The sequence below is a fragment of the Gadus chalcogrammus genome, chromosome 19 (genome assembly GCF_026213295.1).
Source record: "Gadus chalcogrammus isolate NIFS_2021 chromosome 19, NIFS_Gcha_1.0, whole genome shotgun sequence".
NCBI lineage: Eukaryota > Metazoa > Chordata > Actinopteri > Gadiformes > Gadidae > Gadus > Gadus chalcogrammus.
Genome location: NC_079430.1, coordinates 17,840,387 through 17,867,295, shown reverse-complemented (window position 1 = coordinate 17,867,295; position 26,909 = coordinate 17,840,387). Strand labels below are relative to the sequence as shown.

The 26,909-nt window shown below is 44.1% G+C and overlaps 2 protein-coding genes and 2 long non-coding RNA genes across 6 annotated transcripts; 2 read left to right on the top strand and 2 right to left on the bottom strand.

Annotated features, from left to right (window-relative positions):
* The first annotated feature begins 1,694 nt into the window (after positions 1-1,694).
* Positions 1,695-4,797, top strand: LOC130372764 (uncharacterized). The gene is made up of 3 exons (XR_008893410.1): positions 1,695-1,846; positions 2,560-2,614; positions 2,761-4,797. It is a non-coding gene; the product is annotated as an uncharacterized LOC130372764 (long non-coding RNA).
* Positions 4,798-4,858: 61 nt separating this feature from the next.
* On the top strand, positions 4,859-9,163 carry LOC130372763 (uncharacterized). Of its 3 annotated transcripts, none has more exons than XR_008893408.1 (8): positions 4,859-6,503; positions 6,742-6,843; positions 7,173-7,299; positions 7,454-7,534; positions 7,631-7,709; positions 7,777-7,888; positions 8,200-8,310; positions 8,529-9,163. It is a non-coding gene; the product is annotated as an uncharacterized LOC130372763 (long non-coding RNA). The 3 variants fall into 3 exon arrangements; XR_008893407.1 differs by having other exon boundaries at positions 7,168-7,299; positions 8,529-9,160; XR_008893409.1 differs by lacking the exon at positions 8,200-8,310 and having other exon boundaries at positions 7,168-7,299; positions 8,529-9,161.
* A 795-nt stretch (positions 9,164-9,958) lies between these two features.
* LOC130372690 (ras-related protein Rab-19-like) lies at positions 9,959-16,567 on the bottom strand. Its single transcript, XM_056578821.1, has 4 exons — positions 15,684-16,567; positions 13,935-14,118; positions 12,442-12,545; positions 9,959-12,251 (listed from the first exon to the last, which is right to left on the bottom strand). Exons 1-4 carry the CDS (start codon positions 15,879-15,881, stop codon positions 12,072-12,074), a joined length of 666 nt encoding a protein of 221 aa, XP_056434796.1. The 5' UTR covers positions 15,882-16,567; the 3' UTR covers positions 9,959-12,071.
* Positions 16,568-16,917: 350 nt separating this feature from the next.
* LOC130372632 (tetraspanin-8-like) lies at positions 16,918-26,127 on the bottom strand. The gene is made up of 9 exons (XM_056578745.1): positions 25,870-26,127; positions 25,022-25,087; positions 24,211-24,327; positions 23,142-23,216; positions 22,592-22,693; positions 19,524-19,613; positions 18,983-19,054; positions 18,661-18,744; positions 16,918-17,792 (listed from the first exon to the last, which is right to left on the bottom strand). The coding sequence occupies exons 1-9, from the start codon at positions 25,927-25,929 to the stop codon at positions 17,658-17,660; spliced, it is 801 nt and encodes a 266-aa protein (XP_056434720.1). The 5' UTR covers positions 25,930-26,127; the 3' UTR covers positions 16,918-17,657.
* Between the last annotated feature and the right edge of the window lie 782 nt (positions 26,128-26,909).

Genomic DNA, 26,909 nt, shown 5'->3' with positions numbered 1-26,909 from the left:
GTGTGTGTGTGTGTACATGTTTGTCTGCATATGTGTGTAGTTTTGCATGCAACTGATTTTATAGGGGCATATAGGGCTTGTACATCGCATCGTCACATCGCAATGACCACAACCATTTACAAGCCCTGTATGAAACCAAAAAAAATCTGTAGGCCTATATTCCTATTTCTGTTACTACGAAGGTCGAAACCATTAGTATTTGGAATGACGTCTACATATCTGTAGTACACCTCTCTCTAGTGGCCAAAGTAGTGAGGTGCAGCAGTCGTTTTAATATCCGTTAACGTTATATATCCTAATCCGAGCATCGTAAAAAGGTCCCCACATTATGCATCAGTCTCAGAGAACAAGAACAAGAACAAAAAGAAGACCAGTGACTGTTGTAGGAAATAAAGAGATGGGTCTTTATTGGTGGAATTGTTATCCAAACAGCCTATAATAATGCCTAAAAAAATCACTGTCCAACATTCGCATAAACACACCAAACAATTTTGACAATTTGGGAGGCATAATGTGGTTATACTCCATAGGTTTTAGTAATCTGGCAAAAAAAACAACTAGGCTCAATGATTTAAGAAACCCCTGTGTCAAGAAATGTTTCGTTTGGGGGTCGTAGGCTATGTGGAAAGAGAACTGACAACCATTTCACATTGGTCATCCCCGCAGCATGGGCCAGCTGACCCTGGGTTCGAGTAAGGTCTCGCTGCAGCCTGTAGGACATGGACATCCAACGTCCAAGTGCTGTCACTTGACGACAAGATGGCGGACGCGGTGAGACTCCTTAGCTGTGTCCCTATCCCTCTACGAATAGTCAAATCTCCTATCCTTTACTTAACCTTTGTGGAAAACGTCATCGGGTCAAGGAGAGATGAAAATGTGCTTCCTTTCTAACATAGGAAAAGACAGCGCTGATTAAAATGAATTGGATTCCACATTTCCTAACCGACGTCATTGCGCGACGTGGAGTATTGCTGACCTCTAGCGTTTCTATGGTGGAACTACAGTTTTCCGAAGTTGGTCTACAACAGGGGTTCTCAAAGTTTTGACAGCTGAGGGCCAATTTAGGAACCCAAAATTTGACTGAGGGCCGCCAAAGGAAAAAAAATGTAGGCGGGTAAAGCTGTCAGCATCCCAGTGTTGAAAAAAAACATTGCACCGTGGACCTCTGGGAGTCAGGTCAAGTGAGGTCTAAATCACAAAACGGTTCATCCTTTCAAAGTAATGTACGGTCGGATTAAAGATAACAAATAACAGGATTGAATTGATAGCAAGAGAGAGTCGACTTTTCTCTTTATATTTATTTATTTTGGTTTAAATTAATATTATAATATAATGGGGAACGACTTCACGGGACAAATGAAGAAAGAGGGAACAGAAATTGTTTGCTTTTCAAAAAAGCATTTTTATTTTCTTGCGGGGTATATTGTGTTCTTAATAACCATCAATATATGATTTCATTTCGATTCAAATAATATGTTTCTTGGAAACATTTTTGTGTGTCCCGCCCCTTAAACCTCGGCCCGGGCGGGGCCGAGGTACAGTGGTAGACGGCGTGTACCGCCGGCACCCACCAGACGGCGACCGAGAGCAGCCCTTTCGCCTCCCCAATCAGCGAGATTGGGGGACACCTGGCCGGTGGCAGAGGAGCCATGTTAAAAGGAGGTCGAGGACAGACAAGAGGACAGCACGGCAGCGACGCGGAGATAGAGGCTCACGGAGACCCTATAGGACTGAATGATTGTGTTCCATGTGAACCATAATTGCCTGTTGCAATAAACGACGCAAACGGCTTTAAACCCTGATCCCCGTGTGATTCGTCCCTGGAACCCGACCCTCCAAGGACCGGGTTAGCACAGTGTGTGTGTGTGTGTGTGGTGGTGGTGGTGGGGGGGGGGGATCTAGTTTTTATCTATATTAAGTTAATCTTTGGTGTCTGTCTATTTGGTGTGTTAATCTTTATGGTGTGTATCTATATGGTGTGTAACTATGGTGTGTGCGTATCTATATCGTGTATAGTATACCTATGGTGTGTGCGTATATATATATATATATATATATATATATAGCCTATATATATGTTTTGTACCTGTCGTTTGTGTGTGCATATGGTTTGTATCTATAGTGTGTGTGTGTGTGTGTGTGTGTGTGTGTGGTGGGCGATGACTCCAGTTTAACCAATGAATGAGTCTCTTTGATGAAAGCTTCCTTCTCACTCTCACACACACACACACGCACACACACACACACCCTCTATTGATTGATTGAAGTTTGAATCTAAATCAGTCAAATCAGACTCATCCCTTTAATTAAAATGAGGGAGGTCATTTAAGATCAAAGACGGAGCTGAAATAGCCTCTCACTGTTACCAAGAAGACCACAGGGTGCCGAACCTGCATTGAGTTTTACTAATTAGCTCCCCTGCCGCAGCTCGCCTGCCAGGTGGTTTTCTTAATTAGTTAATTGGTTGCATCTGGTGCGTTTCACTTAAAAGGGAACCGGACAGTATTTGTTTGTGTACTGTTTTGAGGTCTGTTGTGACTTATTTAACATCTCTTCCAGTTTCACAGGTTAAAGACTTTTTGAAGTAAAGAGGAGCATCTCAACTGAACCAGATGTAAGTAGAATTGTGTGGCAAAGCACAACTGACGTGACTTGTATGTTGAATATAAATCACTGATGATGTGTGAAGGTAATCGGGGATTGTGGTGGTTTAACTCATTTGAAATTTGGACCATGAGTAAACTGTTCCTCCCTTCAAAGGTCTATCATGGATATTTAACTGCAGTTCTGTGAGTATCCCAACTTCACCATGAAGCATAACTGCAAACTGTAAGTCATTAATTTCTCATTACTCTTGGGCACATTGGCTTCCTGGTGTGTTAACCTGTTACCTGAAGGTTGATCTGCATAGTAAGGATGTTTTATTGGTTCATGGGTTACTTTGGATCTTTGTTTATGTTGGTTTTAATGATTTGTTAAAATGGTTACAGGCTCCAAGTTATTGTTGTAAGCTGGAGTAATAATAATAATAATACATTTTATTTATAATGCACTTTATATTTATAAACCCATTACTCCTTTACGGAGTAATGGGTTGGGTTCTGATATCTTCAGTCTTCTTTCATTCTACTCTCCTGAGCTCTGCATCTTCATCACATGAGTGTTGCTTTACTAATGAATGTGTGGTCTGATTGAGCAGAGTTGCATACTGGGATACAGAGCTGTCTGAAGTCTACAGGTCTGTAGACACGCCCCCTCAGGGGAAACCGAGTGTTTGAGAAACCGTTGTGACGTCAGTTACATGGACTGGAAACTTCTTAAAGATGGAGACAGGGATTCAGAAGGAGAAACACCAGGGGGAGATGAGGGTGCTCCTCATCTCAACAACTAAAACACAACTTCAGTCTGACACGGAGAACCATGGAACACATTGAACAGTCCCCTCCATGCATCGTGACTCCTCAGGAACATTTTCATTTCCAAGAAGATCTTATTTGGGGCCATCCCCATATGGATCCTGCTCCTCAAGAGCCAACCCCCTCCACTGGGTGGTCTTCTGAACAGATGACCTCCTTCCTGTCCTCAGGCTGACTAAAGCTGCACCGTTTGCATCTGTGAAGGCCCCTCATTCAGGAAACCACTGGACTACAAAGACATGACTTCAGAGATGTTGAATCAACCTGGGACACACTTTGGAGACGCCAAGCATAATCCAACACCAATGTGGGACGCCACTGAAGAATGTTGTACATAATTCACGTCTCTGGAGACATTGGTTGTTCTGTTATGGGTGCCCTGGCAGGAGAGCTGGGGGGGGGAATGATGGAATGTTATTTGGCATTTGGTTTTTACCCTGCATGAATGTTTGGCCTTCTATGGCTCAGTGGTTTGTGTGTTTGAGTTTGACATGAGATGGATGATTTTTGTGCATCGTTAGGGTTCTACTGTGTGTGTGTGTGTGTGTGTGTGTGTGTGCGTGTCTCCCACTCACACCTGGCATGGGGTTCTACGTGCCTGTCCTGGGTTCTATGTGTGTGTGTCCGGCTTGCTTTGACAATGATGATGTTCATACGGGGGTCTGTGTGATTGGCTTGGGATATTGGAATGGTCAACTAAATCATACCTGATGGACGGCCACACGTTTACTTAAGGGCCTCCAGTGGACATGAAGAGCCCTGAGCGACGCTCCGGAACGAGATCCAACACACTGGGCAGGAAGGAGAGTATCCAACTCAAGTGTAAAAGGATGCAAGCGGCGTGTTCAGATCAGTGACTTCAAACTAGGACTACACCAATCAGGATCAATGGAGGATGGACACCAAAAGGAATTGCACAAGGAGAGTCTGACGTGGGAAAGGGACCTAAATGGATATTCAAGATGAACTTCAGACCTGTAATGAGACGGCTCTTCCTACCTGGCTGGATTGATGGAGAGCCCTGTGGATCTTGTCTTGCTCTCAGTTGCACGTCTTCTCAGGCTGAACTGTATTTGTTTCGGACAGGACTAGCTGAACGATTGGTTCCCTTAAATCAGAATCAATCCGGGAACTCCAGCTAGTGCGCTCTTCGAGCTGAAGTTGTGCTCTTCAGCTGAGGAGGTAAGGAAACCTTCACTGGGGCTTCAAAGTGTAAAGAGGAGAATGTTTCAAAGTGTTCCATGGTACTCTGATGAAGACCGTTGTTGTGTTCCACTGGCTGAGAGGAAGAACCCACACATCTTCCTCTGGGCTTTCTCCTCTGAGAATCCTGGCGCCATCTTGAAGGATATTCCAGCTCATGCAACTGATGTCATGACAGATTCTCAAACACTTGGTTTCTCCTGAGGGGCGTGTCTATGGAACTGAAGACTTCAGACAGCACTGTATCCCAGCATGCATCTCTGCTCACTCAGACCACACCCCCATGAGTAGGATGTAACACTCTAGTGATAGAGATGTAGAGTTTTATAAGTAATGAGGGAGCAGACTAAGGTTATTAGAACACAATGGAATGTCAAGTCTGTAAATCTTTAAACCATGAAGATGGTTGATAGTTCAGGAATTGGGCTTATTTTTATTATGGGCAGTCCTTTCACTCAGATGCCCACTTCTCACTGGAGCTGTACATGTGTTGGCTGGCTGGCATGATTTGCTGTTGGTGATGAGGCGGTCAGGGTGACGTTGCAGGGCTATGGTCGGCTCTCTGTGAGCTCAACGTTTAGATTTGCTCTGTATGGTTTGTACCCTGAATAATCTAGATAATTGTAAAATGTAGACACGGTTTTGTATTGAATGATTCCAGGATTTTAGGTTTAAAGTTGTTGTGGGACGTACATGGTAGTTTGGTTCTTCGTATGGTTTTGAGTGATATAACTTGTACACACTGGGTGCATAATAATGTAAAGGTACACTGAATAGTAGTAATTACCAACAGCAACAAACAGATCTCCTCAAGGTAAGTCTGTTGGCTGTGTTTTAATGAAGACCATCGCTGGACTTCAGGATCTTCCTCCGTTCAGCTCAAGGTGAGGTGCTGGTTCTGTTTTTTCTTTGGTTGGTTCCGGCCGGAATGTTCGGATTCCAGTCGGACGGTTTGTGCTTCACGCCGTGGAAGGTTCTGAGTGCGGTCACTTGATTTAGTCGGAATGGTTAGCATAGAACATTGTAGTCTTGACAACCATGAGAAACCACCGGGCAGTTAGTTGGACGGGAGACTCCCCTGAGGGAATCTGGCGGATCGTTCTTGATTGTATTTGCGTAACCTCGAGCCGTTGCCAACGGAAACTATTTTGGTTTTACTAACTATTGTCGGTTTCCATTGGGAATTGTTGCCCCTATCTTAAACAACTTAAGTTTGATATTAATTACATACTGATGCGTACGTCGTACAATATGTTGATAATTTCCGATGGTTGCACCGTACTTTTAACCACGATGACGTTGCGGGACTCTCACTGCGTAGAAAACCGCGTTCTACTTGCGGGCCCATTTTTGACATCGGGGAAGGCTGAAAATCATTTCAAGGTGGAAGATAATTTGACATTTCTTCAACGGAACCCAGCACCTGAATATGGCTGAGTATATTTGCTTTAATATCGATACTGCTTAGTGTTCTTTGTTACTTCAGCTTTTGTACGTTTTAAATATCTGCTGTCATTAATTGCCACAGAAGTTAAACCCTACCCAATGGAATGACGTTAAACAACGACTTTGGTGCAGAGTTACCGACTGGATAATATCAAAGCTAAAATAATGGCCGTAATTCCCACATGTTACAGTAGAAGATACTCTAGAACTGTACAAGGTTAACAAGGTAACATGTAGTTTGTCCCAAGGTGTCTGCCTCCTCACCCAGAGCCAGACCTCCACCTCCTCGCCCAGAGCCAGACCTCCACCTCCTCACCCAGAGCCAGACCTCCACCTCCTCACCCAGAGCCAGACCTCCACCTCCTCGCCCAGAGCCAGACCTCCACCTCCTCACCCAGAGCCAGACCTCCACCTCCTGTCAGAAGTCCTCCAGAACAGGTCAGTGCTCTGTGTGAGGAGAGTCTTCTCAGGTCAGTTTCAATGCATGGCCTGTACCACTTCTTTAAACTTGTGGACTGCTCTGTCTTCATTCCCAAAAGCGGGATGCTCATGTCTGGTCTCAAGTCTTTTCTAGCCTTGAGTTATAAAATAATAGTTCAATTAATTGTAACTCGGTTTCGGATGAGTCAATTAAGTTTATTGTTGGGCAAATGCTGATGTAAACCTGCTGCTGTAGCTGAAAGGCGAGGCTGAGAGGCTGGGGACCGGAGGCTTGTGGTGCCAGGGTGGACCGGAGACTGAGGCTGGAGACCAGGGGCCTGCAGCACCGGACCAGAGGGTAACCATCACCAAGCTCTTCTGAAACACTAAAATCCACGGTAGTTTAGGTCTGGTTTTGATCATCTCTGACTTTAAATCTGTGCCAAGCTGTGATTTGAATTCATTCATACGGGGGTTATGCAAGAGTCATATGAGCCATTAATGTTACTAGTGCTGCTACGACCGTAGTGGATGAATTGCTGAACGTGACAATCTGCAGACGTTGTCTAATTTAAGCGTTTAAATTTGTCTTCCATTTTACAAGTGAACCTCAGATGCAGGAGGTGGGCTGTGTTGCATCCCCAGGTGATTTACTGCTGAGACCAACTGTGTTTGTAACCAGACCAGGAATCCATGGCTGAAGGAGCTGATGGAGGAGCGGTACTGAAGGAGCTGATGGAGTAGTCGTGCTGAAGGCCCTGCCTTGTGGAGGAGCTGGTGGAGGCCCTGCCTGATGAAGGACGTCTGTCGTGGGGTAGATGGAGCTTGACTCTGAAGTGATCAACACACTCACTGCCACTTCTCGTAGAATACTGCTACCACAAACTACCGGCGTTTGTACCATATATACCAGACGACTACATCTGTTTTACCACATGTTGAAGCAAGACTTCCGCTGTTTGTTCCAGACCAGGACTCTGTCTGAGGAGAGCTGCTAGAGGAGCTGAGACGCTGGAGGACGACTAGGAATCGACCAACAAGGATTCCTCGTAAGTTTGTCTTTACTTACATGGTTGACTTAAAGGGCAAAATACAGCTGTTACTTTGACATGCGTTAACCAACTACCGCTGTGTTTTCTTACTAGAACGTGTTTCTGGAGCGGAGGCGAGCTGGTAGAGGAGCCATGAATCTGGAGGATGACCATCACTCTACCAACAAGGATTGTAAGTTTGTATTAACCAAACTAAATAAAGGGCTTAAAAATAAGACAAACTACATGTTTGTTACCAGACTTTAGGGCCAGACTCGCGCTGTTTGTTCCAGACCAGGACTCTGGCTGAGGAGAGCTGATGGAGGAGCCAAGACTCTGGAGGACGTCATCACTCCACCAACCAGGATCCTCGTAAGTTTGCCTAATATAAACAGAGTGGACTTGTTGTAACGCAGGATTAGTTTGTCCAGTACAAGTTACGGCATACTATTGTGGTTGTTTACCAGCCAAACTACAGGTGCTACTTTGTAACGCGCCATTAGAGCCAAACTACTACTGTGTTTGTTACCTTGCATTAGAGCCCAACTACTCCTGTGTTTGTTACCTTGCATTAGAGCCCAACTACTCCTGTGTTTGTTACCTTGCATTAGAGACAAACTACTACTGTGTTTGTTACCTTTCATTAGAGACAAACTACTACTGTGTTTGTTACCTTACATTAGAGACGAATTACGTTTGTAACCAGACCAGGAATCTGGAGGACTGATGGAGCAGCCGTACATCTGGAAGGCAAATCCTGAGGACCACCAGGACTCTACCATCAAGGATTCCTCGTAAGTTTGCATTATCTGAACATAGTGGACTAGGTAGGGGGTTGGGGGTTCAACTCTCAAACCAATGGTGCCGGGTTCAAGTCCTCAGAATACAGTGATGTGTCCTTGAGCAAGGCGCCCTAAAGCCTGCCTGCTCCTTAATGATTTATCTTTGGTTCAGATAATGTTGCATCTTTTGAATATTGAACCTAATCAATGTCCTTGTTTGATCCGGGCAGACACACCTGAGCTGAACCTCATCTGATCCTGTGTGGTCGGGGGTATACACACCTGAGCTAAACCCGCCCTGATCCTGACATCCTGCTGGTCCCGTCTCCTCAGTTCATCTGAGCCTCGTCCTCCAGAAGACCTGCTGAGCTCAGCTGTCTGAGGCTGATGGATCAATGTGGGAGTGATCTTCTTGACCCCACATGTAACCGTGTGCTTCCACACGCCTTTCCCTCACGTCTGTCACTAACCTCACTACTTCACTTCTCTCTACTGCTTCCTCTTTTCTTCCTTTCCTCCTCTGTGGTTCAAACCTTTACACGGAAGGCGCGTCTTCCTGCCCTCAGAGGGTTTAGCGTTAGGGTTGAGAGTCAGGGTTTAGAGTCAGGGACAGAGCTGGTCAGGGAGGACTGCTTTTACACAAACCTCTTCACTTGCTTTCAGAATGGTGGTGACATTTTGAAATGATTCATTTGGGAAAATGTTTTCCTCTGGTTTCCTTGTGTGTTGAATTGCATTCAACTTGTATTCAACTTCTGTCAAGTGTTTTTGTTTCTATATTAAAAGCCCACATTGACTTCTATATATTTGGTGCGGTTCATTTATTTGTCCTTTAACTTGGTTAATGTCAAGCTAAACTCCTGCAATACATTTAATATACATGATTATTATTCAGCAATGTTCACATAATCCATTTTGTAAAAATATGAAACCTCCATATTACTACTAAATTCAAGCTTATTCATTAGTGATGCGCGGGGTGACCCGCAGACACCCGCGGGTTACCCGTGGGTCGGGCGGGTTTGATATTTATAAAATATTGCGGTTGCGGGCGGGTTTGGGTCAAAGTCTGAAATCACTAATTCTCAATCAACGACCACCAGGCGGCAGCGTTCCACCTGCTTAATCGAATTGTTTTTCCCTATATGGTGTATGTAGGTCTTAGAGATATCCGATGATACGGAAAAAATATTTTTGCCGTGACGAGATTAAAATCGACAGGTCGACTTTAAAGTCACCATGTCGACATTAAACTCGATGTCGAGAATAAAGCTGTAATTTCATGACGACTGTAATCTCGGCGCGTCGACTTTAAACTCGAAATGTCGAGAATAAAGTTGAAACATCATATCGACTTTAATCTCGACGTGTCCTATTTCCGTTCCTCTGTCAGCACGCAGACGCTCCGGGCATCCTCCCAAGCGTGCAGCGGATGACACTAAGTAGTCGGCAATAACCCTGGGGTTATTGCCAACCCATTGTTTGTGGTGTAGGCCTCCATCCAAACATTATAGCGACTAAAACCGTCAATGCAACCACTGATGGCAATGCCGCACTACTACAGCGGATTACTACTTTGTGTCATCCGATGCACGCTTGGGAGGATGCCCGGAGCGTCCGCGTGCTGACAGAGGAACGGAAAATGGACACGAGATTGAAGTCGATATGATATTTCAACTTTATTCTCGACATTTTGAGTTTAAAGTCGACACGTCGAGATTAAAGTCGACATGACATTTCAACTTTATTCTCGACATTTCGTGTTTAATGTGGACATGTTGACTTTAAAGTCGCCGTGTTGATTTTAATCTCGTCACGGCAAAAATTATTTTTTTCTTCACGTGTGGCCCTAATACTCCGTCATACCGATGAAGACATGGCTAACTTGATTAGAGAAAAGTTAAAAAAGGGCGATGCAAAGGTTGTGACGAGGGTGGGCCAAAAAAGCAAGGTTTGGGAAAAATTTGGAAGTGTCGGCTTGTCCGATGACACCGTTACAGACTACGTTGTCTGCTTTGAGTGTGAGATGCTGTACAAATACGACAGGCATAAAACAGGTACATCGAAGCTACTTCGGCATTCATGCCGTGGGTCGGCTCCACAGCCTAACAAGCTTTCCTCCACACAAGCTCATTCAGAACAAAAAAAGAAAAGAAAAAAAAAAGTTATATATTTTTTTTTTCTCGGGTTGGGTCGGGTTTGGGTCATTATCGGCGTATATTTTTGCAGGCTGGGCGGGGCGGTTCAGATCTCCTAACGGGTTGGGTTGGGGCGGGTTTTAATAAAACCTGACCCGCGCATCACTACTATTCATGTATTTAACAATGTACATACTGCCCAGCAGGCCATTCTCTGCTACAGCACGTTCAGTCCACCAACCCGTCTCGCATCAATGTACTATAGCTACGTTGGATCAAACGGAAAATGTAGTTTGGTGTGAGACTGTTGTCCATTAGAGGGAGCTGTCATACACCTTAATTATACAGGAATGTCTGTATTTACATTTTAAAATGTTCATGGGCTGGTCTAGTTTGTCTGCATATAACTCTGCCTCCAGCAACAGGATTGATCGAAACATATGAAGTGAAATAAATAAAAGCCCAGTTCACCAGATCTGAGGTCAGCTGCGGTCAGATTTTGGATCATGAATGTATTGAGTGAACGACGTCCGTCTGAGCTAAATATTAACCACCTGGAACTTGGTTTCCTGGAGCTCGGAGGACGGCAGGATGCGTGTTTACCTGGTCGATTAGGCCCTGAACGCAGAACCTGAACCCAGACATCCTAATCATAGACCCTGTGTTTAATTAGCCCTGAATATAATTTTTGGGTTAAAAAAATAAATGTAAGTAAAAATATTTATAATTATAAGTACTAGCCTCGTCTAGATAGTCCTTATGGCAAGAGAATAAACAGTTTAAAAACATAACCTTTTTAGCACCTCAAGTGAATTAACTTATCCTATCCCCAGTCAGATGTGTGTGTGTAAAGTCAGTCTCACTTGTAATTTTACTCTGAAATAACTTGAATGGAACTTTAGACATTCGGGGATAAGCAGCACAGCAGTCAGGTAGCTATTTTAAGCTATAATAAACTATGCATTTTGTTTATTTAGGTGAAGTATTATGAAAAAAAATTCATGCAAAATAAAGCATAGAATCATTTCGGCATTTTCATTTTCCGTCTGGGCTAAGCCCCGGATGTTTAAGACACCTAGAAACACCCCTGGCTTAAGGAGTGGACCCATCAAAAACTCACTTCACAAACGCATGTTTTTGCAATCACAATTAGGTTGTTTCAGTCATTAGCCAGTGACGTCAGTGGGGGTGGCAAGTGGAATCACGTGACAGCACTTGGACGTTGGATTGTCCATAATTCGCAGCGAGACATTATAGCTGGGTTCCGCCATGGGTTCCGCCAAACACTTATCTGGTAGTCTCGTGAGACCACCCCAATCTCGCGAGTTTAAATATCTGGACGGTCCCACGAGTCTACATAGTTGGTACAATTTATTAATGCATAGGCTTACAAAAATAGCTCCACATCAGTGTAAGGCTGTGTTTAAAATACTTGATGCTGTTTTCGAAGTTTCATGCAACTTGGGCTATAATTATCAACAATACCCCTCGTTCTTCCTCTTCTTGCACTCGATATCGTCCAGTCTTTTCTCTTTTTTTTCTTCTTCTTCAAAAATTGTTAAATTCCAGTATACATTTGATCCATTGTTTTTAGTTTTTTTCATTGCCTCCATCGTCCTTTTTCGTATCCCCACTTCAACAACACGACTTATTCTCCGGTGGCGGCGGAGGGTAGGTGCCGTTCACCGGGCGAGAGTTGGACCGGAGGAGCCCACGGGGCTCGCTCGCTGGCACCCCCTGCTGGACGCTCATGCCGTTGCGCAAAAGCAGTTCCCTGGCCATCAGCATGAAGGCATCGTCCACGTTTTGTCTCTTCTATTAGCGCGCGCGCGCACACACACACACACACACACACACACACACACACACACACACACACACACACACACACACACACACACACACACACACACACACACACACACACACACACACACAACGGATAAATGATGATGCTGAAATAGTATTTTAGGAGTAACTTTGTGCGTGTGTGCGCGCATCATACCTTGGCTGAGGTCTCTAGAGCCATTAGCATCCCCTTCTCGGTGGCCAGAGAGCAGGCCTTCTCGAAGTCAACCTGCCGACTGGTCTCCAGGTCGCACTTGTTGCCTGGAGACCAACAAAGAGGAGACAAATCCAGTTTGAGCCTGTCGGTGAAAGATCGCTACTCTCTCGCTTCTTAAATAATATGGCACATAATGGAATGTGCATGGTTTCCTGTAGGTCTATGAATTGTACTATGATGACTCTGTGATCTCATTCGTCTGTCTCTTTTTCCTCATTGAATATAGGCCAACTTTTGTTTCAAACGACACAGCAAACAACCCCACAAACCACAATTTTCTTGACTTCCCTTTAAAGTGGTCAAAAAAGCATGCATCATCATCACCATGCATGCTACATTAATTGTGTATAAGTCTACCATGACACCAAATATAAGATGTGCTAGGAATAGGGCTCTCAAGTCTCTTGCATTCGGTGTGAGATACACGTAATTCAACCCATGCACGCTCACACGCCACACTTCGTATTTCTCACGCAGAGAAGTTACCAAAGTGCAAAGTCTATCTTGAAATTACCAATTTGCGCCGCTATTTAACAGTGGAACAGGAAGGAATCAAATGGGTTCCCCGTACTCCTTTTGAGACACGGGGAAAGAATGTGTGAGGAAATTTCAAAATCGTCCGGGATTTTATTAAAGCCTCATACATGTTCACATTGAATTTGCGATGCGTTTCTATGGGTCGTTCACAAACTAGTTAGGCTACGCCCTCCCCTACTCAGTTATGTTCGCTTTGCATTGGTGGAAGTGAGTAGGGGGAGTGGTTAAGTAGAGCCTTCAGATTGGACGGTTTGACTTACTATAGTTACCGTCAAGTTTTGTATAATTTTTTTTTACCATTATTGTTTTATAGGGAGAAACATTAAACATTTATCCTACAGGGGATTGATAAAGAATCTATTGAACAGAAAGAAACACTTGGTCATACTTTACTACAGCATTGGCCTACTGAATGCCACAGATATTCTAAGCATTGGACTGAACGCCACATAAATATATAATTAGGTTTTTGCACGTTTGCAACGTTTAGAAGTTCAGGGAAAAGTATGCCTCTACTGGTGTTGCTTAAGCCAATAGCCTTTTGAGGCAGTGTTGTTTCTGAATAAGTGTTAAGGGCCAATAATGCATTAGTCACCATGTCTGTGGACACATTTGCATGCAGTCACATGTTTATATACCCCCCGCACCCCCCCCCCCCCCCCCACCCCGACGAACTGGACGGTATATTTTTACAAAAATAACAGATGAATGCACTCGAAACTTTTTGTGGAGAAAGAATATGCCTTTCTTTTCGTCACTCCGAGCTGCATCTTACGATTCGTTGCGATTCTTGGTTGTAGGCGCATGTACGCATGCGCATGTCGGAGACGCCGCTTTGAAATCGAAAAAATACACGGGGAGGTTCGACTTTCCAGACAAGTTATATGAGGACCCACCTATAAGAACCAGGACTATGTTGGTGGCTCCATAGGTTTCCACCTCCTGGATCCAATGTCTCACAGAGTCGAAGGTTTCCTGCCTGGTGATGTCATAGGCAATCATTGCCCCGTGGGCACTACGGTAGTAGCTCTGAGTGATGGTGCGAAAGCGCTCCTGGCCGGCCGTGTCCCAAACCTGCATCTGTTTAGGAGGACACACGCACGTGCACGCACATACGCACACGCACACGCACACACACACACACACACACACACACACACACACACACACACACACACACACACACACACACACACACACACAGCCAGTTGTCAAGTAGCTGTTCAGAGTAACATTCGATCAACCGCTCAAATTGAATTTAGTTACTGCAATTACTTTTTATTGATGAATAAAATTATGTTTCCTTCTTAAGGAAGGACGTTGAATATGTTGCTGTCCCTAGCTAACCTGGAGCCATGTGACCTTTGGAGCCAGGTAACTGCATCTATGCGTGTGTGTGTGTGTGTGTGTGTGTGTGTGTGTGTGTCCCACTGGTCTCAAATGCAAATGTGCAGAGAAGCAACTTGTCCAACGAGTAATTCTTTAGAAAATATGAGAGAGAGAGAGAGAGGGGGAGAGAGAGAGAGAGAGCAAGCAAGAGAGGGAGAGAGAGAGAGAGCAAGAGAGAGAGAGACAGACAGAGAGGAAGGAGAGAGAAAGAGAGAGAGAAAGAGAGAGAGAGTGATCCAGATCCAGAGAGAGATAAGATTGAGAAATGACATTCAATAATGCATTTTCGCCTGCTACGATTGTGTTGTGAAATATGAAAGTCTGCTAATGTTTAACTGCCATTGCACCAAGCACATCCACGTGGGAATGACCGCCACCTAGTTTTCCTCGCCGTTCAACTGTTTATATCTCATCTTGTGTCCTCCCTAGCTTTACATGTCAGTAATGACATGAAAATATAAGACCCCTACTTTGGTCTCACTCAACGAAAAGGAAACCTACTTTTAGAAAAGTACACATTGGTGCAATTGACTCCTGACTTGCGTCATCACCGTGCTTCACCTATATGTGCCTCTGCTTCCCTGTCTCCGGTGACAGTGAAAGCACATTCCAGGCTTATTTCCTTGGAGACGATTGCCATACTTCTGTGTTGCGGTTAAACCTGAACAGCAGGTAGTGCATGCGGCCTTTAGGCCTGACTTGATTTCTTGTGTGCGTCTTGAATGGAACTTAACCGAGAGCGGGCGTTCCCTCTCTCATCCCTTGTTGGAGGGAAAGAACATCCAGAATGTTGTGATTTATGCCTAGATCTATGTTGCCAGTTCACACTTTAAACCAAATGGAAATCCCCCAGACGAATGATAGAGAAACTCCCACACAATCGTTTGTGTGTGTGTGCCTCTGTTCCCCAACTCTGCCCTAGTAATGCAAACCGATACCCTGGAAAACCCTGATAATGATCACCTGCTTTCTCCTTGCTGCAGGCATTACAAGGTCATAAAGATCCTGTTCTATGCTTTGAAATGAGGAACTCATTTAAAACGTGTATCCACCCAAATTAGTGTCGGCATCAGTCACAGCGAATCAGGTGTTTGATGTGAAGAGTGCAGAGGTCAAAAGTCTATCTTGAGGCTTTAGAACCTTGCTTCTTGTCTGGTTTACTGGCTTCTATCATGCCCCACATTAGGGACCACCAACCCACGCTGACCCCACCGACGTCCTTGCGAGCCACTCCTAACCTTTACCTAAAGACCCACCTTGACTCTCTTGCCGTCAATGTCGAGCGTGCGCACGGTGAAGTCCACGCCGATGGTGTTCTGCTGCTTCTCCGAGAACAGCCCCGACTTGAAGCTCTGCACCACGCAGGTCTTCCCCACGTCCGAGTCCCCGATGAGGATGAGCTTGAAGAGGAAGTCGAATGCCTCGTCCTGGTCCGGCGGCACCGGGCTCTCCATGGGGCAGCGAGGCGAGGCCCTGGACTATCCTGGGAAGCCTTTCTCTCCGAACCCAGATGAGGATTGTTTGTTTTGGGTTCTTCTCCTCCCAAGAAGATCCAAGAGTGGTTTCCGTCTACTAAAGGCCTGTCAGAAGGTTGTGAACTAGGTAGGGTGGTGGACCTCAAGAACCCAGAACAGATTCCCAACGATTGTTTTGCACCGAAACAGATTCTCCTGAACTCAGAGCAGCAATTCAATCCTCAGTGCAGTTCTTTCTTCTCAGGTGCTGAATGCACAGGCTGCTTCTACTTCTTCTTCTTCTTCCAACGGCTACAGCGTCACTGGCCTACAAAGCAGGATTAACAGCCCCTGGGGTGACTCGTCTCTGGCACAGACTGGTAGATCATATGAACCCATACAGATCAGACCAGGAAGTCCTGTCTCCCTATTGTCATGTAAAGGAAAAAAAACAGAACGCAGCCACACCAAATAAACCTGTTAGTGCTTCTCGCCTTAAGAGGACATCGCCCCAACTGTGAACTTGATGAGTTGCAAGTTGTGTTCTCCAGGGTTGTACGAGCTTGGTGTCCACCTCCACTGGGGAGCGTGGCTGAGGGTTAGTTCAGGGTATCTTCTCCCCTCTTTGTCACCGGTTTCCTTTTCACTCGCATGAGGTTTCCTGTGTACACACATACAGACACGCACCCTCACTCTATCTCTCGGTCTCAGTCCCGCCCGCCCACTCTTGGCTCCGCCCACCCAGAACTCGTTCTACTGCACCTGTTGCTACAATGCGTGGTCGCATTGTAGCAACAGAGATGTTGGTGACGGCAGTGCCCTAGAACTGCGGGATTCTGGGAAATGGTGTAATTTTGCATTGAGTTGTGAGGAGTATCGGATAGCATTGGATAAATAAAAGGCTATGGGTGGGAAAGTTATGATTTAGTTATCAATTAGTCCCTTTGTATCAATGAGGGTAAGGGTTAGTGCATTGACTGATGTCTACATTTCTACTCTCTCCATTATATTTGGCCCAATGTATAAATGGCATCTCGCAAAAAATATAGGATTGGATTTTCTGTCTTTTATTTTATGAAAAATACAATTTGGATCACAATCATGTTAAGAGATATTTGCAATATGCACATTCACAGTGAATACTGACTTATATGTATGAATAGGTTGAGTAAGACATTGGTTAATATTCATGCAGTAATTGATATATTCCTAATTTAATGTTGCGGTTGCAACATCTATTGTAAAAGTCCTTTGCATTTTTTCTAAAATATATTTTATACATAAATAACGGAAAGATTAAAAAAAGAACATTTTTCAACCTCTGAAGAAAAAAAAAATAATGAATGCAGTGCTGATTTCATCCCACATTTTTTGGCTACTTAATTGCTTGGTCTTCAAGAGTTTCCCTCATTTTTTAAAAAACAAAACAAAAAGCTTAAAGCGATACACAACATGACAAGTGCATAGAAAACACACAAAGTAAAAACAAAGTGCGGCGCATCCCAATCGCTCCTCTCCTATTACCAAACCACCGTAAAACAAACGCCACAAACTTCATCACACTCGTATCCGTATAATTGATCAAATAAATCATGCCAAACATGAAATCCACAGCAAACAGTCAACATTGTCATTCCTCGCTCCTGAGAGCAGGATGTGGATCAAAACATCTCCCGTACATTCTGTCATTGACCTGTTAACCAGTCGAATAGATCAGTGTTTCCTTTGTATTTGGCGACAACGTGTTCAACTGGAAAACCAGTTTGTTCGATGACATCATTCTATGTCGCCGTTCTCCCCTAGAGAGGAATAGTTTCCCGCCTTGGCTTCGGCGCTGTAGTACACCGGAGGAACGTTCAGTTTCCTCCTCAGCTGGACCAGAATCAAGATGGCGAGCACTAGAGTGGTAGACTGGGGACATAAAAATTACAACAAAAATGTCATCACCTTGTGTATTTTACTGCGATATTTTCAAAGTAAGAGCGGAAGAAAAGTAGGTGAATGACATGTTTTTGTTAACGTCAGGCTCATATAATAAGACATACTCGATTTTGGACCTTTTGTGTGAAACTTTTTGATGCAAATTTTTTAATGTGTCTTTCAATGTGAGATCCAGTCAAAGATTGCTTTCTTTTACGGAAAAATAGAACAATAGTTTGATATCATGTAATTTCCTTTTTTAAAGCTGTGTTTCAGACAAAGGCACAGAGGGAGGAACAAACAGATGAATAACCAATTTAAACCATAAATCAATAAACAAATGGGATCCACTTCAGAAGGGGCTCTGGGGTGTTGCTTCAAACCGCAGTGGTCCTTTTGGTTTGGGTCATAAAGTGGACATGTGGTAAGAAAGAGAAATGATTACAGGTCAAATGTCGGACCCTGTTCCAGCTATTCATTATTGGCTCAACAGAATCCCCCAGTGGCCATTCTGTATATTTTCGTATGCTGGTATAAAAAATACTAACTTTTTATTCCAAATGGAAAATATTCTAATATTGGGACAAATATTGGTCCAATATAGTCTAATATTGGGAAAAAAAGGCGGATACATTCTTAATTCTATCAAACGTGTTGATGACCAGGTTATTGATATTGGTGTTATTGTCCATGTTAATACAAAAAAAATATGTATGTACCTCTGATGAATACAGGAGTAGAATCAATGTATTTTAAGTTGTGTATTCCCTTATTCTGTACCTCCTTTGATGCTTATTGTCAACTTATATAAAAATATATAGAGAGAGAGACATTGCTAATGGACCAGAAAAGTACTTACCAATAATATAAAGACCATTGATAATATTGCTATCAATGTATCAATCAGATAATGGGCATGGTAAACCAGGGCTGGAATACATGGCTGGAACATAAGCAGAAATATGGAGATATTACATACATCAACATACATATCATTCAATCATATATGCACATGATGTGAAGGATGGATATAGTATTCTGCAATAAAGGCTAAATGTATTGTTAGTCTCATTGAAGCCAATGAGATGATATAACTTTATAATAACATTGAAATCAACACATGCTATGCAACAAACTCATAGGGTAATGTGTATTTGCATATAAAATAAATATATTATTACCTGTTTATAAATCATAATAGTCCCTCCACTCGTATGGTCGTCATAGAGACTGCTGTTCTTAGGAGCTGGAATCTGGAAAACACAAAGAGCATTGATGGTTACATAAATGGATCATTTAATCCATAATTAAGGATTATGGAGTAAATGATTGAGAGTATACCAATATGAAAGAAAAAAGTAAGAGAAAGAAAGAGAGTGAAAAAACGGATTGAATTGCACAGTAAAGATGAACATATCGATAGATACAAAGCAAACAATCCTTTTTCAATCTTTGAATCGACCGAAATATGGTTATTTCATAGGTGATAGTGACTATTCTACCATGCATTTTATGGAAACACGCCATTGGGTAACCTAGTCGCATCTGTCGCTGAAAAGAACCAACTATACGTTAGAATGGTCACGTCTTGAGTCTCTTCACCGGTGAAGGCCAAAGAGGCTGCGATATTCAATATTCATATAGACTTCTTGAAAACATTGAAGGAAGTATTTTATGCTTTTGGTTGAGAAATATGCTTAGGACGAGTTTATAGATACCCACACATTCAGGCAGGTCCTCAGTGCAGACACAGGTGTGATGGATGTGGTCTCCCCAGTCCTGATAGCCCTTATCCACTCCGCAACACATCAGCTAGAGAGGTTGAATGCACACACGCGCACACACACACACACACACACACACACACACACACACACACACACACACACACACACACACACACACACACACACACACACACACACACACACACACACACACACACACACACACACACACACACACACACACAATGAAATACAAATGCAAACTTATATTGTGCTGTTTAAAATGGATCATTCCAAAAAAGTGGGGCAGGCGGGAATCAACACTGCTAAACCCCCACACACACACACACACACACACACACACACACACACACACACACACACACACACACACACACACACACACACACACACACACACACACACACACACACTGATGGGAACCAGTAACTCTGAGACACACCTAACCCCGTTCTTCAGATGGCCGAGGCGGATGGATCCCACGGCTCTACCCCTGAGTGGCCAGCGGACCCCATACACACATCCCCATGGTGTGTACCCCTCTCTTGACCCTCTGTTCCTCATGCATGGGGGAGAGAATGACTCAGGCTAAGGCTAAGTATTGTGGGGAGAACGGTTATACTAGGAATTTTATAGCATCAGATCTATTAGGGAGCAAGGGCTCGATAGCCACAGAAGAAACTGCTCTTAGATGAAATCGATGGGCAAATGATACCAGAGAACAGGAAGGAGTGTACTGTTTCAATACTGTACCAGGTACTATCTATCATTGGGCAAAGGATAGGCCAGAAAACAGTTCAAATATGTCCGCCCGCCAATGGTGGGGGCTGAAATTAAAGGGATCATCACAAATTGAACATCGGCCGAGCTGCCCTAACCACAGCACAGAGCATGATATGCACCATAGGAGGATGGACTTGGCCCTTAATAAAGACCCTATTGATATGGTGTGGGTATTGTGGCATCCCGCCACTTAAACCTCGGCCCGGGCGGGTCCGAATAGGGGTGATTGACGCTTAAAAAGAGTCAATCACCCCCCTTAAAAAGATAGACATTTAGGTCCTATCCTCACTTTGAGCCAGGACCAGACGGAAGCAACGCTTCAGCAGCTTGGACATTCTGTTATGTATCCTGCCATACAAGAGGACCCAGGATACTTAAGATATGACCAGCAATACGACCCCGGTACCAGGCCCGCCGTTCCCTATACGCAGAGTACGCAGAGTGCGTAGAGCACCAAGTACCTGAGGGGGGCACCAAAAATTAAGGTTTGTAAAAAGATAAATAATAATATATTAATGAATTAAAAAAATATGTAAATTAGTTATGAAGAGGCCCACCGTTGTTTGTCTCAATTTCAGCAAATTGGATGTTTTTACCTAATATATAAAAAGGGGCTCTTCTCTTCCCCCCCCCCCCCACCCCCCCGCTCGCTTAGGGAACCGAAATGGCCAGCAGCGGCCCTGCTCGGTACCCATGGATACAGGCCACAATTGCACCCTGGGAGAACCCGAGATCACTGGCCTAACCAAGCCCAAACAGCCCAATGGACCTACGGAACTCCCCAGAACAGAAGCGGGAGGAATGGCAGGCATCAATATCGGACCAGCTAGGAGAGGCGGCCGAAACAGAGGTAGTCGGTATGTAGTAGAGTGTTACGCCCCCTGGTGGTGACTCATTTGCATGACCAATGTAGTCGTTACTTATCCCTTCGAAGAATGGCCCCCATTAGGCGAACCAGACAATCCAACCCAAAAGGAGAGTTCCGAAACACCCTCAAAGGTCCCACTTACCCCACCACTTAAGATAAGATATGTAGGAAGCACGCTGGCAGTAGAATATCAGGAAGCGGTTGACCAAGTCATAGAAGACCACCATAACGATCCAATCCCAATTGACCTCGACACAGATACCTCAGTCCCCTTTTGTTTTGAAACGTTTGTTCAAGGGATAGGCAATCTTGATATAGGCAATAGAAAGTTGACCCAGAAACCCCAGGATAGCTCAGACGAGGAGAGCGTAGAACCCCACCCAGACGAGGGAGGGAGACCGTTAGACATGGAGACCGTATGCTCCTCACATAGGAACGATGACTGTTATTGCCAAGACAAGGAGGGATGTCACTGGGTAAACCTAGGAAAATACTCGTACACTAAATATCGATGCGACCCAGAAGACAGTCTAGCTATAGATACTATAACCAGGGGAGCCAGGCTGTTGCCCTCACTCTCGGCCCCCTTTTACAGTCAGAAGAGCCCCCCCGCTGATGAAGGATTAGCACCCAGTAAGGAAATGATACATCAATGCCCTGATGATATCCCCATAGGCCACGAATGAGATGAGTGGGTCTTAAACCTGGTGGACCCAAAACACACCCAAGCCTCCCAAACGAGAAGGGAACCTTTATGACCTAGCGAGGGGACAGGGTAACCAACAGAAGATTTAGACAAGCCGGGAGGATGAGAAGCCACAGACCTCTCTCTCCCCCTCCTAACACCCATTCCCAAAGAGGACCGAACTTCGAGGCCCGCAAAGTAGGGCTGCTCAATGATGGGAAAAATCATAATCACGATTATTTTTGTCAATATTGAAATCACGATTATTCAAACGACTATTTTTGAGTGTGAAAACATGTTGTATTTATTCACCATGGCTCTCCCAAAAAATACGTAACGGAAAACTTCGAAATTTCGCCTTAAAAAAATACACAAAATGGTCAAAAAGAAAATGTTACAATCTAAAATGATATACAGATATGTGTCCAGCTGTTCTGCCCTTTCTATTAATCAGTGTTGCCCATCGCAGTTCTCCGGGATACATAATTTCTTCCCTGTGGGGTGATGATGACAAAAATCTCCGGGCCATGTGCAAGATGCCCAGGCTGGACTCCCGTGTGTGTCATCCTGGGATGGGGCGTTGGCGATACACACTCGCATCCACACACAAACAACATTCACAAACACAAGCGCACACACACAGACACACAGATACAAACAGATAATTCAGATAGAAAGACGGTAATTGCATTACTTGGGGACTTACGGTTTCTTGCAACTCGTTGAGAACCGCTATGTTTGTTCCGTTGGCCGTATCCAATGGCGTGACCCAGTGCCCACGATTCTCAGTCGACAAAATGTCCGTTGCCTGAAGAGAAACAGAGTTATTATTAAACACAGTTAAATAACACATTTGGGGACAACGGTGAAACTGCACTTTAGCATGTGCTATTTAGACAGTTGGAAACACATATGGAAAACACACATTTTTATAGCAGTGTTAAAGCGCGATCAACACAGGCTGTCTCAGCCTGCCTAAACAAAAGGGAAGTTAATGTCATATACGTTTCAGGTCAGCACCAAATCCAGCGCATGGCAGTCTCTGAGAACGTAGCGAACACGTTGCAACGTTTGATATCACTTTTGATAACGCTGCCAATAACATTTCATAAAACAAGTACAGCGTCTGGATATGGTACAATTGTGACAAACGTAAACTCAGCGCGGTCATGTTTCAGATTAATAGATAGTTATACTTATAAGGTAAACAGGGACGGCTTCCAGTACTTCACTCACAACAATGAAACACTCTTTACCACGGTTTTAAAGACAACAATGGCCATGATGTCGAAGGCCACAAAGAGAACGGTCAGGCTCATTCCGGTTGAGAACTAGAGAGAGAGAGAGAGAGAGAGAGAGAGAGAGAGAGAGAGAGAGAGAGAGAGAGAGAGAGAGGAGAGAGAGAGAGAGAGAGAGGAGAGAGAGAGAGAGAGAGGAGAGAGAGAGAGAGAGAGAGAGAGAGAGAGAGAGAGAGAGAGAGAGAGAGAGGGGGGAAGGCAAAGATGGCAATTTTAAAAGATGCAAATAACAATTCTGGAAGGTAATCTATCTACAACCACTTCGCGGAGTGGAGGAATGTAAACAACGATTTGATGTGCCCCTCTGCGAAAGGCTCTACGGTAAATATACATCCCTTGACACTGTCAAATAACGTTCCCTGCAGGGTGCATCTGTTTAACATCCACCCTTATATGGGATTCATGATTGCAGGAGCCGTTTAACTTCATAGAGCGCATGGCTTTTCTCTGAATGGCCGCTTACAGGTCAGGTCCTGAATTGCATCAACAGTGTCCGAATGCCCCCTGTAATTGTTCCCCTGATAGTGTAGTGTTCACCGTATAGGTCATAGGGAAGGAGGGATCAAGTGAGCCAAATGGAACACAGCCCGTGACCGCAGATGTCTTAGCATTGTCTTAACATAAAGGGTGCTCGATTATGGGCAAAATCATAATCACGATTATTTTGGTCAATGTTGAAATCAAGATTATTCTACTTCTTATTTTTTTGTTTGAAAACATGTTGAAACATGTATTTATTCAGCATGTCCCTCCCAAAAAAAAACGTTGTAACTGAGAACTTTGAAATTTCGCCTTAAAGAAATACACAAAATGTTCAAAAAGAAAATGTTCCAATCTAAAATAATAGATATGTATCCAGCTGTTCTGGCCTTTCTATAAAACATAAAAAGCCCTAGGTGGGCCCGGTGGGAATCTAACCCATAACCCTTTCCGTGCTTATGTCACGATCGTCCACGTTGGTCTACACAGATCCCCTTGGCTTGTACTGCTGCTCTCGTACAGTATTATATCACGCCCGGTTACTCACGATGATGAGCGGCCAGGACGTGTCTTTGGCGGCGCCGTACACCCCAATGGCGGCGAGGAGGAGCGTCGCCACGGCAACGGCGTACATCACCGTGATCAAGACGATCATGTGTTCGATCTGAAGAGAGAGAGAGAGAGAGAGAGGGAGGGAGAGAGAATGGGTGGGTAACTGGAGTTGGATTATCATCAGATGCCGTGTTTCCCCCAGTACTGAATTGTTAAGGCGGCCGCCTTAACAATAATAGGGCAGCGCCTTGACTACCAATGTATATTAAAAATATATATATATTATGCATTAACAAAGTAGAAAACTCTCGTAGGGAAAGAAAACATACTTCCATCAGGTGTAAAAAATAAATATCAATAATGCATCAGTAATACTGTTACAACAATGGTCGTGCCATAAGGCACGACCATAAGACATTTTCTGGGGGAAACACTGAGATGATATGGTGTGAAAGTACCAATCACAGGCCAAGCTCCTGAAACCTTGTGCTGACACCTCAGTGGAACCATGTTGATGGGGGCAAGGCCAGTCATTAAGTGATCGAGTTGTAGGCTAACATTTCCTTTGAGAGTTGAACAGCTCTAAAACTTATGGCCATCTCTAGAGTTTAGACCAACTTATTTACATTAAATGGAACTATGCTGTTAGATAGATAAGTAGTGATTATGTGAATAATACATTTGTAATAACATGAATAACATAAACATGAATGATAACTTCATCCTTTAGGTCACAGACAGCGAGACAGAGAGAAAGATAGATAGACAGACAGATAGACAGACAGACAATCACTGTAGATTCATACTTCCTCGGTTGAATGGAAGAATCCATGTCCGAACAAAGTAAATCCGAAAGTCAGGCCACTGAGGAGCTGTAACACAACAGTGGTAAACATTAGTAAGACAGCAAGGGTCAGGAGCCACATATGGATCCTGACCTGGTGGGTCGGGACCCAAAGATGGGTCCTGACTCCTGACCTAATGGGTCGTAATCGCAACTAAGGACATTTTTGAGGGGGCTACAGGGCATATGCCTAGCCTTAAACTTTAGAAGGAATCCCCTTACTATTTCATAGAGTTCATCCTCAATGTTTACATCTTTTTGTTGGCTTCATGTTTAAAAGTAGGCCTACATGAGGAATGCTGATTGATTCAGAATGTGTTTGTTGTTCGCGGTCGTGACTTAATGACCAAAACACATGTGGGTCATAGGGCTGGACAAGTTGAGAACCACTGAGTTACTTGCAAGTTTTTTTTAAATAAATGGATTGACGTGGACTGATCAAAGTTGAACGAACTCTGATCAACTCTCGGAGCGGTGGTCCAACATGTTCCAAAATACCCTAAAACACGGCTCTCGACGGGATATGCAAGCAACTTTCCCCTTTAAACAGCGTCATCTATTTTTACCGCATTAAACGTTTCGCTTGTTTGTTGATGTTTGTCTTGTTATTGCAGCCTGCAGTGATCCTGTGTCAGCCCGGCTGAAACATGAGTCCAATGCTCCAGAATCCAGATCAACAACAATCAACATACTGAATAAATCATCAAAAGTATCCCAGCAGAGACGTAGACTCGCACCAACACCCCTCGTTGGAATGGGTTACATGTTCCATCTATGTTTTCAACGATAAGCAAATAGACATGGACTTACCCCGATCAAACATGTCAAGATGATGAAGCTCCGCTTCAAACATGCGTTGACTTTACTCATTGTAACGTTGCTTGCACTGTGCAGGACACTTTGTTCGGGTCCTAGTCGATAGAAAACACACGATGGAAAAAAGGGTAATTTCTGGTACGAGTTTGATTCGCAGCCTAATTTTTTTAGCAGTCGAGGCAATGGCCAAGATGTAGGGACTAATGTAAGCCCTCGCAATAGTGCTGTTAGGCCCAGCCTATGTGGGGAACGAGGGAGGGGCCACACTATTTACAGTCTCTGAGAGGACGGACGAGATTGTGTGTGTGTGTGTGTCCATTTCCATTTGGAGCAACGTCATCATCGTAATCGATGGACTGCCATAACGTGTGTGTGTGTGTGTGTGTGTGTGTGTGTGTGTGTGTGTGTGTGTGTGTGTGTGTGTGTGTGTGTGTGTGTGTGTGTGTGTGTGTGTGTGTGTGTGTGTGTGTGTGTGTGTGTGTGTGTGTGACTGTTTGTGACTGTGTGTGTGTGTGTGTGTGTGTGTGTGTGTGTGTGTGTGTGTGTTTGATTTGTGTGGTGTGTGTGTGTGTATGTGTGTGTGTGTGTGGACAAAGGAGAGAGCCGAGCGAAGAATGGAAGAGCGAAAAGAAAGGGGAGGATATACATCATGGCCTGAAGGAAATTCTGGAGACTCGCCACTGCGTTCGTACGTTTTTGTGCGTCTTGATTCTTCGAGTTCTATCCAGATTTGAAATCACCGAGGCATAGATTGATCATTACAAGTATTAACATGGATAACATTATACTCATTAAAGTCACTAAAGCTTCAATGGAGGTTTTGGATGAAGAAAATAAAGTATTGTTTTTGTTTTAAACAAATAAGTAGAATCAACTATATTGTTGAAAGGAGCACAATAAATACTTGAGGAACTATTTCCCTTCAGAAATAAAGCAATCTGAATATTTGGAAGCATGGAAATATAATGTTGCAAGAAACACGACCAGATATGGCCTGGATATGGCCAGGCCATATCTTATATGGCCTATATAAA

Coding starts and splice junctions, on each gene's coding strand:
- LOC130372690 (XM_056578821.1), bottom strand. CDS start 15,881: ATGGAGAGCCCGGTGCCGCCGGACCAGGACGAGGCATTCGACTTCCTC. Junction 12,546..13,934: donor CATAGTCCTGGTTCTTATAG/GTGGGTCCTCAT, acceptor GTTGGTCTCCAG/GCAACAAGTGCGACCTGGAG. Junction 12,252..12,441: donor CTCTAGAGACCTCAGCCAAG/GTATGATGCGCG, acceptor GCGCGCTAATAG/AAGAGACAAAACGTGGACGA.
- LOC130372632 (XM_056578745.1), bottom strand. CDS start 25,929: ATGAGTAAAGTCAACGCATGTTTGAAGCGGAGCTTCATCATCTTGACA. Junction 25,088..25,869: donor TCTTGACATGTTTGATCGGG/GTAAGTCCATGT, acceptor GTTGTGTTACAG/CTCCTCAGTGGCCTGACTTT. Junction 19,614..22,591: donor TCAACGAGTTGCAAGAAACC/GTAAGTCCCCAA, acceptor CAACCTCTCTAG/CTGATGTGTTGCGGAGTGGA.